Source organism: Gossypium hirsutum, chromosome A05 (genome assembly GCF_007990345.1).
Source record: "Gossypium hirsutum isolate 1008001.06 chromosome A05, Gossypium_hirsutum_v2.1, whole genome shotgun sequence".
NCBI classification, from domain to species: Eukaryota; Viridiplantae; Streptophyta; class Magnoliopsida; order Malvales; family Malvaceae; genus Gossypium; species Gossypium hirsutum.
In genome coordinates this window covers 5,753,048-5,765,107 of record NC_053428.1, presented here as the reverse complement: position 1 = coordinate 5,765,107, position 12,060 = coordinate 5,753,048, and the positions used below count along the sequence as shown (strand labels likewise).

Genomic DNA, 12,060 nt, shown 5'->3' with positions numbered 1-12,060 from the left:
AATGTTGAAAATTCAGGCCTATATGATACAATTGCATAAATCAATTGAAAAAAATAATATTGTAGAACATTTTTTATCTTCCATAATAAAAGAGTAAATTTTTATTTATTTATTTTAATATCCTTTAAATATTTTACTTTTAAAAGTATATTAATCAAACAATTTAATCTATTTTGTAAAAAAAAAATTAAAAATATATTATAACATAGAATTCCTTAAGGCTTAAAATTTTAATTTATGGTCTTTGGAATAATTCTGTCATCTGGTGTGTATAATAATAGCCGTAAAATAAGCACCACTATCTCGGCATCATATCAGTACTTTGATGATCATGCGCTACAAATTGCATTTTCCTAGGAGCTCTAGTGCCTCAAAATAAACGGATTTGCATTTTAATATCATTTACAAAGGCATATGTCCCCATCATGCACTCCCCCAGAAACATTAGGGTCCATCCAAGTTTGAAAATACTAGTACGAAATTGAGTTTGACTCAAAGTTGAACAAAATTATTTAAATCTAACTCCACCCATAAATATATTATCTAATCATCACCTTTTCCTAAACAGGCCATAATGGCTGCTGCTAATAGCCCACGATTATATATAAGTCAAACATATGTGTTAGTTAATCTTTGTCTGTGAACAATGAATCATCTCTCCTCATTTTTGCTTCTCATCCGTCGAAATTAAAAACCAACTTTTATTTTTCCTCATCAATCATAATATATGTGAGGGTTTCTATTTTATATTACCCCATCCACTACAGTTTAACACATATTCTCTTCTTTGTTGGGTCAGCAGCACCCATTTGCATTTGCATTTGCATCAGCAGCACCAATAGCTTTAGATCAAGTTAGTGGTCACCGTCGCTTCATGAAACGTATCTTCATGTCTTTCTTTCTGTCATCCTCTTTAAAGATATGTTATGAGTTTATATGACATTTCGCAGAGCAGAAAGAATTGACCAAATAAAGTAAACCAAACCAAACGACCAAAAACAGACGAGCAACTACAATAACGACAAAAAACCCAATGAAAAAGGAGCTCGATACCCAATTGCACCGTCCCATCCACATAAAATATTATGTTGTTTTTGAATTTTGAGCTTCAAAATCTACAACTTGAATGACAATGGTGAGCCCAAGTGGGGGGGCAAACAAATGGGGATTGCAGCCATAGCCACAAAAGTTTTAAGAGTTATCATATAATTCACTAGAACAAAAGAGAGAAAGAAGTTAACAGTAATAAAAATTGACTACTATTTAACCTGCCATATAATGCGTAATTAGTAAGATGGGGGGCTGCACGACCACTACGTACAGTGGGCTGCAAAGAATATTTGGTCACCTTGTAAGTCAACAGGCTGGGGAAACTGCTTTTGTTCTTGGAAAGCTGCCAAATTGGATAAGCATATTATGATGATGATGAAGGTGTGAGTCTACATGTTCATTGAATGTAATCATGGCGATGATGTAGTTGCTATGCCAGAATTCCAAGTGGAAAAAAGTAGCCACAAATTACTACCACCATAACATATATACAATGAGCTGCAACCCTATCTTGAAAAATTCAAGCAATTACTTTGGCCCTCAAAGGGAAATAACAAAATTTTTCCTGTTACTGCATCTTAATTATTTCATAGCTTCGACAACTCTAATACATGCCAAAAAAAAAGAGGGAAAGGGAATGGTATAATTAGCTGAGTTGTACTACAATTCAGGTGCAACACTACACCGAGTGCCCAGGACTTGGGCTGATGTGATGAAATATGATGTTCTACATTTTGTTTTTATTCGAATATAATATCTACACTGAATGTCTAGGGCCTTTGGTCATTTCAATTTACATGTTCTTAAAAAAAAAAAATCACTCCGGTCAACGTGAATTTCGCCATACTTTCAACTTCACAAGCATTTAATATATACACCTGAACAATAAATATTAAGTTAAATTATGCTATTAGTCTCTATATTGTATGTATATTATGAATATTCATCCTTATACCTATACTTTTATTTGGTCATTTTCAATTCTTAGTTTTTTTTTTAAATAACTTTCTTAGAGTATAAACGTAGCTGTTAAATTTAAAAATTTCTATCATAAACAAATGATAGTTGTTAAATCTATTAGATATTAATCCTAAAATCCAATGTGACAAACATAGTATACACATACAATACCATCTTAGTGTATTGTTTCCTTATATTAATCACAAAAAAAATAGGTGAATGAATTAATGGATTGTCATTCTTATCAAAATTAAAATCTTGTAATTCAAAAAAATAGAAAGACAAAATAATCCAAAGATCCTAAATTAAATTTATAACTTTGCACATAGTACAAAATTAATAGTGAAATTTAAATAAACATATTTAATTGCTACAGTTAAGAAAGAAATTGACCGATTCAAAAAAATATAAAAACTGAAGTTGACCGAATCAAATTTATGAAATAAATCCACCAATAATTCAAACAAATGAAACAATTGAGTGCCGGTGATCACCCACTTGTGAAGCCATTGAACCTCAACCTTCCCACGTTGGCCTTCCCCAGGATTTGTCGAGTCCCTTTCCCATTTGCTTTATCGCCAATCGATGTTTAAAAATTAATTCCACCCATACATCTACAGAGTCTTCACCAAGACGAGCGCTTCTTCATATCAAACGAAGATGAAAATCCAAAACCTGTTCGATTTCGTTTACTTCTACGTAGAGTACAGTTGCCAAACAGCAATGTTGACATCACTTCAATTTGTAATTGTAATTTAAAAGAATAGGAAGAACTTATAGAAATAGATGATACCTCATCTCGTGTACTATCAGTTAAAATTCTATATTTACTTTAAAAAAAAATGTAATCGGACAACAAAAGAAAAGAATCGTTAAAAAGGGGGGCGGCGGAGGGAAGGCATTCGATAGAAAAAGATACGCCACCACTGCTTCCACAGTTTCTCGAATCGAATCTATTACGTTAATCTATAGAAGCAACTCTTTAGTACAAAGGCAGAAACTCTAAACCCAATGTGATCCTATTGCCTGCATCAATAATAAAGGAAATGGAAAAAAACTATATCTATATAAAAAAGGTATCTTAACCCTACAAAGTACAACCACTATAAACTGCATTAACTACGAATATTTGCTAGCCACAAACCTAAGAACTACGTAAAATACCCAAATGCTACAATAAATACTACAATTCACCCAAGTTCCACATTGGAGAAGAACCAACCCTTGGCAATGACAATGCAGTAGGTGCGACTTTCAACTCATCTTTGCCGCTTTTTTCCAGACTTCGAATCACTTCCCTGCGCCTTCAACAAACTTGGTGCTTTCCGCTTCACACTTCCCACAACTTTTGCTGAATCAGTTGAGCTCTCCTTCACGCTTTCACTTCCTTTCACCTTTGACGAACCAGATTTTGACTTACCAGTGCCATTAGAATTGGATTTGCCCCCACTCTTAAGAGACTTACCCTTAGATTGGGACGAAATTTTGGGGGTTTCCTGCTTGGAATTGGCCGTCTTTGAGATGTCTTGCTTTAACTTTGAGGAAGCTTTTGGTGTGGCACTTCCATCATCCTTGGATTTCGCAGACTTTGGTGTTTCACCACTCTCCTCATTCTTGGACTTCTTGTCTACTTTTGAAGCATTGTCAACTGGTTTACTGCCAGTTTTGGGGGTGCTATGATCCTTGGACTTAGCAACACTGTCATTGCCAGATTTACTAACACTCTTGGAACCATCTTTGGATTTCCCATCCACTTTAGCATCTTCCTTTGTTTTGCGACCAGACTTTGTGGCACTACCCTTGGATTTCCCCGACGAAGTTCCTCCACCCCTGACCATCCAATATTGGGATTTTCAGAAATCAAATAAAGAACATATCAAGGGTTCCATTTGAAAGAATCTAATAACCTTTTTGGTGAAGCATCCATCTTAGCTTTCTTGCTAGAGAGATCAGTGGTTTTTGCCGCCTTCTTTTGATGCCTGCCAATAAAAAGTGATCACAAGGGAAAAGAAGATAAGCCCAAACAAAGAATGTGAAACAGAAATGCAAAGTTACACCAGATATAACACCTAAACCTGAAATAAACTCCACATTTCAGATAAAATTAACAATGCTAAAGAATGGAACAGAATCAACTTAAACTATAGATGCCAACTACGCAAAAGTTCATCATACAAGACCAAAATGAACAGAACCATCTGGAACCAAAATGGTCGAGCAATCAAATTTAACATTCAAGAAGCACAAATAGGAATCACCTACATGTCAGATGAACCATCAGGACTTGGTGGATTTGCTGCACCTTCCTGTTTCAATGAAACATTAGCAACATGGTACATGAACAAATAAAAATACAATTGCTTATGAGGTGCCCACCTCATCTGACCCTGACTCATCTTCAATCACAGCCCACTTTTCTCTTTTAAGATTTAAAATTTCTTCATCACCGTCATTATAGTGCACCTATAAACAAATGAAAAGTGAAGAAAATAATTTAATACATTCTAGCATGAATGGTCAGAGGAAAAACTTCCAGTAACATACTAAGGAAAATAAACATTAAAATGAATTTCCACTTATTAGACGGGTCACCTTGTGCTTCTTTTTAGCGGAATCAAATGAATGAATAAAACCTTCGTAGAACCTGCAAAACAATATCCATAAGAAAAGAAAGAAATTAGCAGACATGCCATGTTTGAAAGAGAACACTTTACATTTATCATTTTTTTTCTTGCAGCAATAAAAGATTCAAGTGTGAGAGAACAAGGGAAAAGGAGCTTATAAATGATAATAAGCTTCAAGGCTGACCAACTTTAATTCATTGACATTATAATTTGAGGGATGGGGGCTCCCACATATATAAGCACAATCACATTTGCCCGCATGTGCATCCACATAAAAAAGAATATATAAACAAATAAAATTCATGGTTTCTAATTCAGAGGATCACTTCTGCAACAATTGAAAAATAGATATACTTACTCACGGTCTTTGGGCCACCAGACCTTTACCTTCAAGCCGACAAGATTCTCACCATACTCCATAGAATCAGAAGACTGAAAAGAATTAATAAAAAAAAAATCATTCGTCTCCAGAAGAATGATATGTAATATCATTGCTTCAACCATCTTCAGACCGCAGCATGCATGAACAGAGTCGAATAAAAGGTTTACAATTATTTGAGCCTATTTACTCCAAATTTCAATATTGCAGACAAAACACAATTAGCTACGATCTCAAGAAACAACAAAAGAAAATACATAAGTTAGCACTCACACGAATGCAATAGTTGTACAGCAGAGCATTGGTTTGGTGGGTTTTATAGAAAGGCATAAGGACAACATTGCAGGCTTACTGTTTCCAAAGAAACACACAAACTGGAACCTTGTGAAAATATCAAACTAATGTCAAATGGCTCTTGAAAGAAAAATTACCTCAAAGATGGTTAAATGCAGCATGACGCTAGACAGGCATAATTTTGAAAGAAGAAAAATCTTTAAGAAACAAAGGAAAAAAAATGAGGAAACAACATGAAAGACAACTTTTTTAAAGGCTAAAATTGAACGCTTCAAGAAAATCTAAAGGTAAAAATCTAGACAATCAAGAATAATCAGAAAAAAGCCAATATGAGAATTGAGAAGAAAGCAAGAAAAGATAAATGGCCTGTGAATAGCAAAATGAACATCAAGGATGCAAGAATGGAGAAATCATTAAGAGTTCAAACGCACAAACATCATCAAAGGCCACCTACAATTCTGGCCTATGTTTCTCAGACTGAGATGTTAGTGCTGGACACAGGTACGTTTAATTTTTTCAAATTTTCCATGTATTTAGAGGCCCCTTGCAATTACATAGGCCCATATCTATGTCTAGATATGCTTCGAACATTAGAAACAAACACAGTACATCAATAAACATGAAAAATCGTAGCAGCGTAGATGCCACCTTTATTTAAATGCAACCTACCAAAACTACAATACACCACTACTAAAATTTCATCCTCAAAGATGCAAAAAGACATTACTTTTTCTTTAATTGGCATATGCTTTCTCTTGGAATTTGTCTTAGGGGTCCCCTCCTTGTGAGAATCTTGTTTGTTTGGCTTCACTGACTTTGGAGATCCAATCACTTCCTAAATCAATAGTAAGCAAGAATGATTCCCTTGATAGAAGGATCAAGTACAGCTAAACAAATAAATCACAAAGTTTTGAATAATCAACATTACCACAATAGCTAAATTACAAGTTATAAGCCAAAAAGAAATTACCTCATCATCATTCTTGGTTGAGTTTTTTGTTCCATCCTTCTCAGGAGCAACTTTCCCCCGAGCTCGCCTATTCTTATCCTCCAGTTGCTTTGAAGAGGATTTATCTAAGTTGTTACCACTAGAATCTACCTTCTTTGATGACTTCTTCAGTGATTTTGCCTCCGAATCACTTGCAATGTCACTTTCTTTCTTAGTTTCATCTACACTAACTGGAGCATTGTCCTCGTTGGAAACTACAGTAGAACCCTTTTTTCCTGATCGTCTATTTAATTTTGCTTCAGAATCACTTGTCCCTGAATGCGCCTTTTTAGAGACATCATCAACAGAACATGTTGTGTCCTTGCTTACGCTGTCTTTCTTTTTTGTCCTTGATACCCTTTTGGAATGACCATCATCAATTACAGTCCCACTTGGTGTTGAGGAAGCAACATCAGTCGATTTATCCTCATTTGCTTTTGGAGAGGAATGCTGTAAATCTGTCTCTATTCTATTTTCAGAGGATATATCCCCATCAACAGACACATCTCGACATGGAGAACCAGCATCATCCTTGCAGTCATGTTTACGATCCGGTATAGTCTCAACTTCCTTCTCATCAACATGAGAACTGCCAGAAGGTTCAGTTAATTTTGAATCAGATTTCCTCTCCTTTTCCTGGGGACTTTGCTCTAACTTAGGGTCCGGATCGACCACTTTCTCAGCTTCGAATAAATCAGGTTCAGCCACAGTTGATGTTTCATTCTCAGACTTATCAGTAATGTTATCATCCTCTTGCTTCTTTACAGAGATTGAATCAACAGTTTGCATAATGCCATTGCAAGCAACTGGCACAGGAGTCTTTTCATTTACAAGGGCCACTTGTTCAACTGAAACTGCTTCTTTAGGAATCTTTTTAACCTCCTGATAGGAATTTTTAAGATTTATAAATGACAAATTCAGGAATTAAATTCTCAAAAAAAAAAATCAATACATTAAAAGGAAAGAGAAAGGACTTGAATCTGCACGCAAAGAGAAGAATCACACAATTGACAATAAATATACGAAATAAAACATACCTGGGCTGCGTTATCCAAAGGTGCCTCTGCTGGTATTCTCTCATCATCCTACAGCAAATCAACCCAAAAAGAAAAACATAAGGAGAGTAGGAGACTAAGTTACGTTAATAAAAAAATAGAAGACATCAGTAAGGTGTAAGCACGAGCCAAAACCTTGTTGGTTTGAAGAATAGTTTGAACAAAAGAAAAAATTAAAAGATAAGCCACAAAAAGCCCAAGAACAAAGCGTTGACAAACAAAATATATAAATAAAAAGCATTAAATTTTGTATAATTAAGTAGCAAATAATCTATCAGCAAATAATGCTGAGTCGAAATTCATACAAAATCACAGCACAAAATAAGTAAACAATTGCCCTCAAACCACAGACTTTGAAATTAAGCAGTTACATTAAGATACAAATGAGGTAATTACCACAAGTTTTCCAACAGCAGCATCATCCCGCTCTACAGCACCAGCTGTCGCTCCACATATAGAAGCAACTATACTACTATAATCATCAAAAGAAATTCCCAAGTTCTCTAAAGCTTGGGTTAGGTATGGTTGAAGCTTTGATGCACAGTTTTCAAGCACTTTCTCTGCCAACTTCCGAGCAACAGGAAGAACTTCCTGAGAGGAAATAGAAACCCTAGGTGAATTAAGCAAAGATAGCAGAAGTGAAAGGCAGTAACTTACTCGTATGACAACAGACCTCATTATCCTTCTTTACACTAGATAAGATTGGGGAGAGCAGCTCTGTAGGGATATCTTCACTTTCTTCCAGCACAAGTGTCATAATAGTCACCATCGATGTAAAGACAGCCTCTGCATGATAATCCCTGAAAAAATAAACAAAAAGAATCATAAGGAAAATAAAGGTTCAGAATACATGTTCGACACAGAATACTAAACCATTTTTATTATTTTTCATACTAGTAATATACTCTAGTTAAGTAGTGGTACATTTGGATGACGACAAAATTTTAATATGAAAACAAACTCTATTAAAAACTTGACCAAGACAAAGCTCCCTAAAGGAACTTAGAATTCTTAAAAAAGCACTTAAACTTTGTTCAGATTAGAAGGAACTGAGGATCTGTTACCTAGCATAGGCAACTAGATAATGAAAGGTTTAAATCCAGACACTCTAGAGGGAGCATAATCTCCATTATTCAGAAACCTATATAGCAGTCTATCATTTTAAACACATAGTTCAAATTTCACAGCAGCCATGATCATCACTTGACATTAAGAGAACAGCTTCTGCAAAAGCACAGGTTCATCCACAAGAGTTTTCAAAAGCAATAAACTTAAAAAGATAAAAACTTACAAATCAGACAGTAACGAGGAGACAATAGCTGAAGAATAACAATGATGAAACACAACAAGAGAATGAACTCTCCATTCAAGAAGTTCGCTTTTACCTTATTGCCTTGAGGAAATGCTGGAACATCTCAACAATAAGGGCATCACATTCAAGATCCAACATCACCACACACGATCTGACTTTGGCAACAGTTTCAAGAATCGAGGTCCTCTTAATGAATGAACGGCTGGACTTGTCAGATAAATTCTTTAAGGATGACACAATCAGTTGAAAAACCTCCTGCATACATATTAAAGGCAATAAATACAGAAAATGATTTTAAAATGGTCATGATCTGCAAAGCATCCTGAAGCAATGAATTCAACGTACCCTCATTTGGTCATCATCATAAGGAGCATCAGGTGCAGTTATCCTTGTTATCTCGCTGATGCAAGCAGCAACTGCAACTTTTACATCATCATCAGGATGTCTGAACAGTTGCTCTGCTACTAATGCTTTGAGTGATGGAGACAGTGCATTTTGCATTGATTGGCTTGGTGATTGTTCCACCATTGAAAGACAACTCTCAACTTGCTGTATTCACGAAGGATAGAAAAGAATAAACAATAATCATCAATGTGAAAAGTATTTATAAAAGGCACTGGCATAAGGCAAAACACGGGAATGCTAAAGCACCTAAAAATTCAAACAATCAATCATCCCACACATCATTAGGAAGTGCAAAAATTAACTATACAGCTATAATGCCCCACAAGAACAGAAATAGAAGGGTAAAGCTGGCAGTAAAAAAAATGCAACACGAATTATCCCCTTGTAAAATAAGGAGAGCAAAACCAAAAATACTTAAAATTTTGTACTTCAAATTGACTACAAACCAAACACTTCAGCACACACTCATCACTGGAATCACACTGCAGTCATTACTAAATTCCTAGGGCATTCGAAAACAGAATTCATGCACGGTTTTATAGCAGCCACCTACTCAAGAACAAGTAGTAAAACCCTAAGAGACGCTAAACCTAGAGTGATGATTTAAAGGAGACATTGATTCCAATCAAAACAATCTACCAAAGGAAAACGAATAGTTGCACTAGTATCACTTTTTTTGCACATCCTCTTCAAAGTTTTCTTGCTTGACATCATGAGTACACATAATTTTTTCTAAACAGGGAATAGCAACAGAGTTGTGCGGTATATCACAATTCCAGAATCTTCTTTGACATTACTATCATTTGTAAAAGGAGTTCTGGGGCAGAAGAAAACCAAAACGTTGCAAAGACCATAAAAATAAGGACATCATCAAGTATGGAGTCAAAATTCTATCCTATCAATCATCCATAGTGGATTTTAATAGCTCCTTATTTGGGACACAAAATTTTGGCAGGACAGATCTTCCTAGAGGTATAGAAAAGATGAGGTTAAATTCATTAAAAGTAACAGATTCCGATGCATCATCCCTCTAAGGAAATAGATTAAATATTTGCAAATATATCTATAATTAACATAAATGTTTTATGCAATAACATCGTAATCTCACATGCCCAACAAAATCCTTGCTTACAAGGAATCCTTTCACACAATATCTACACATCCTTCCCAACTTAATTTTCAATGCTTTCAATGTCATCACAAGTTGTTTATTAAAAATTTAACTAGCCTGTCAGAAATTAATTGCTAAACATAGGTGGTGCTTAATTATTTAAACAAAAAATAATGATATATCTATTATATACTAATCCTCAGGTTTCATAAACTTAAAGCCTACATGTGACATATGGAGAAGAAAAACGCACACTTTCACATATGCAATCACTTAAATGCAGCTTGGGCAATTTTGAATTCAAAAGAAATCTCAAAACTGTGTATCATTTCATCCAAATATTAGCTACTGCATAGCATTAGTATCCAAAAAAAAAAAAAGAAATTCCGGCATTTAAAGTCTAGTAAAGCAAACACGTCGTGCGTATCAGTAATTCATCAAATTCAAAAACATAGACATGGCAATATATCCACAATAAATATAAATTACAATAGTTTAGACTGAAGAGTGCTAAACAATACCCATTAGCAGAAAACACTTTTAAACTGATTCAATCTTACATCAGTGAGAACAAGAGCAGAAATAAGCACGTGAAAACAATGCAAAAGAAGAAAATCCTAGAAAAAAAAAGGGTAAAAGTAGATCAGTATGGGGGAAATCTAACAAACTTAATTGCATAGAAAGAACCACACGAAAAATTTCGAAAACGCATACATAATAAAATCAGACAAATCAAATAATAAGGAAAAAAATTAACGAAGAGCAAAACGAAGTTAAGGAAAAATAGTAAAAGGATGGATTAGGGATTACGTCAAGGAGAGGGATGATCTCAGCGACTGACGACGGGGGTTCGACGAGCCTGTTTCCAGCCTCCATTAACTGTAGCTCCAGCTCTTTCTCAGATGTCGTCATAGCTTTTTTCTCTATGAAAAAATATATATTCTATGTAGTATGTACCTAAATATACAGAAACCGATCCTTCAAATCTTAATCTAAGGCCTCGATTTCACACCATTGAAAACCTACAGACTCACGCGAAAGGCCATAAAACGTAAAACGAAAGGTGGATTCAGCGAGAGAGGGAGAAGGAGATTTTACTCGAGAGAAAGTTAGGGTTTTCGGGGTTTTTTCCCGAACGAGAAAGCGGAAGTTGATGGGGTGAGGGGTTTTTTTTTTTGGTTAATTAAAAAATTGCAGAGGGAATACTGTAAAAGATAATTTATTTTTGAACATAGTAAAAGATAAATTTTATAATTTTAAATATTTTAGCTTTTTCATTTTCTTCCTTACTCTCTTTGATCGATTTTGTTGTGTGTATTTTTGTGCGCTTTAAGGAGAATCCAGCGAGGCTGTGCTCGGATTCCGCCGTGCTTATGAATTGGAGTTAAATTACACGCTTTAAATCCACCTTTTGACTCTGTGGAAGCGGGGACCTCGTGGAGTTCTTTAGACCGCTTGATTTTATTGTTGCCTTGTTTGCTTTCCGGCTTTTATTATGCCTGAAATGACATTTTCTTCCAAAAAAGCAACTTACGGCAATACAAATATACAACTAAGTTATTTTAAATTATATTAAATTATCGTCCAAAAATATTATATTAAATTATATTTATAGGTAAAATGAATTCCCCTCTATCTCAATTAAGGTTGTTTGAATGGTACTCCATTTGATTGGTGGAACAACTTAAACCAGAATAAATTATTCGAAATTTGTTATAGATTAATAAAATTAGACAAAAAATCAATTGAACTACACGTTTAATCTTTTTGTTTTTATAATTTTTAAATAATCTGTTTAATCGAATTAACTTAATTGATGAATTAGTGGTATGATAAATTCGATAAGTGGTCCAATTTTAAAATTTTTTATTTCAATATTAAA

General features: G+C 34.7%; 1 protein-coding gene across 1 annotated transcript; it reads right to left on the bottom strand.

The window, feature by feature from the left end:
* Positions 1-2,948: 2,948 nt before the first annotated feature.
* Positions 2,949-11,542, bottom strand: LOC107958995 (E3 ubiquitin-protein ligase RBBP6). Its single transcript, XM_016894941.2, has 14 exons — positions 10,989-11,542; positions 9,008-9,211; positions 8,736-8,917; positions 8,024-8,150; positions 7,747-7,941; positions 7,333-7,380; positions 6,278-7,177; positions 6,035-6,142; positions 4,993-5,066; positions 4,603-4,654; positions 4,387-4,473; positions 4,273-4,316; positions 3,918-3,989; positions 2,949-3,840 (listed from the first exon to the last, which is right to left on the bottom strand). Exons 1-14 carry the CDS (start codon positions 11,088-11,090, stop codon positions 3,270-3,272), a joined length of 2,766 nt encoding a protein of 921 aa, XP_016750430.2. The 5' UTR covers positions 11,091-11,542; the 3' UTR covers positions 2,949-3,269.
* Between the last annotated feature and the right edge of the window lie 518 nt (positions 11,543-12,060).

Bases quoted from the DNA above. Each gene is read 5' to 3' on its own strand.
- LOC107958995 (XM_016894941.2), bottom strand. From the start codon at position 11,090: ATGACGACATCTGAGAAAGAGCTGGAGCTACAGTTAATGGAGGCTGGA. The intron at 5,067-6,034 runs GTAATGTCTTTT...AATTCTTTTCAG, and splicing joins ATATGCCAATTAAAGAAAAA to TCTTCTGATTCTATGGAGTA. The intron at 3,990-4,272 runs GTAGGTGATTCC...TTTTATTGGCAG, and splicing joins CCTGATGGTTCATCTGACAT to GCATCAAAAGAAGGCGGCAA.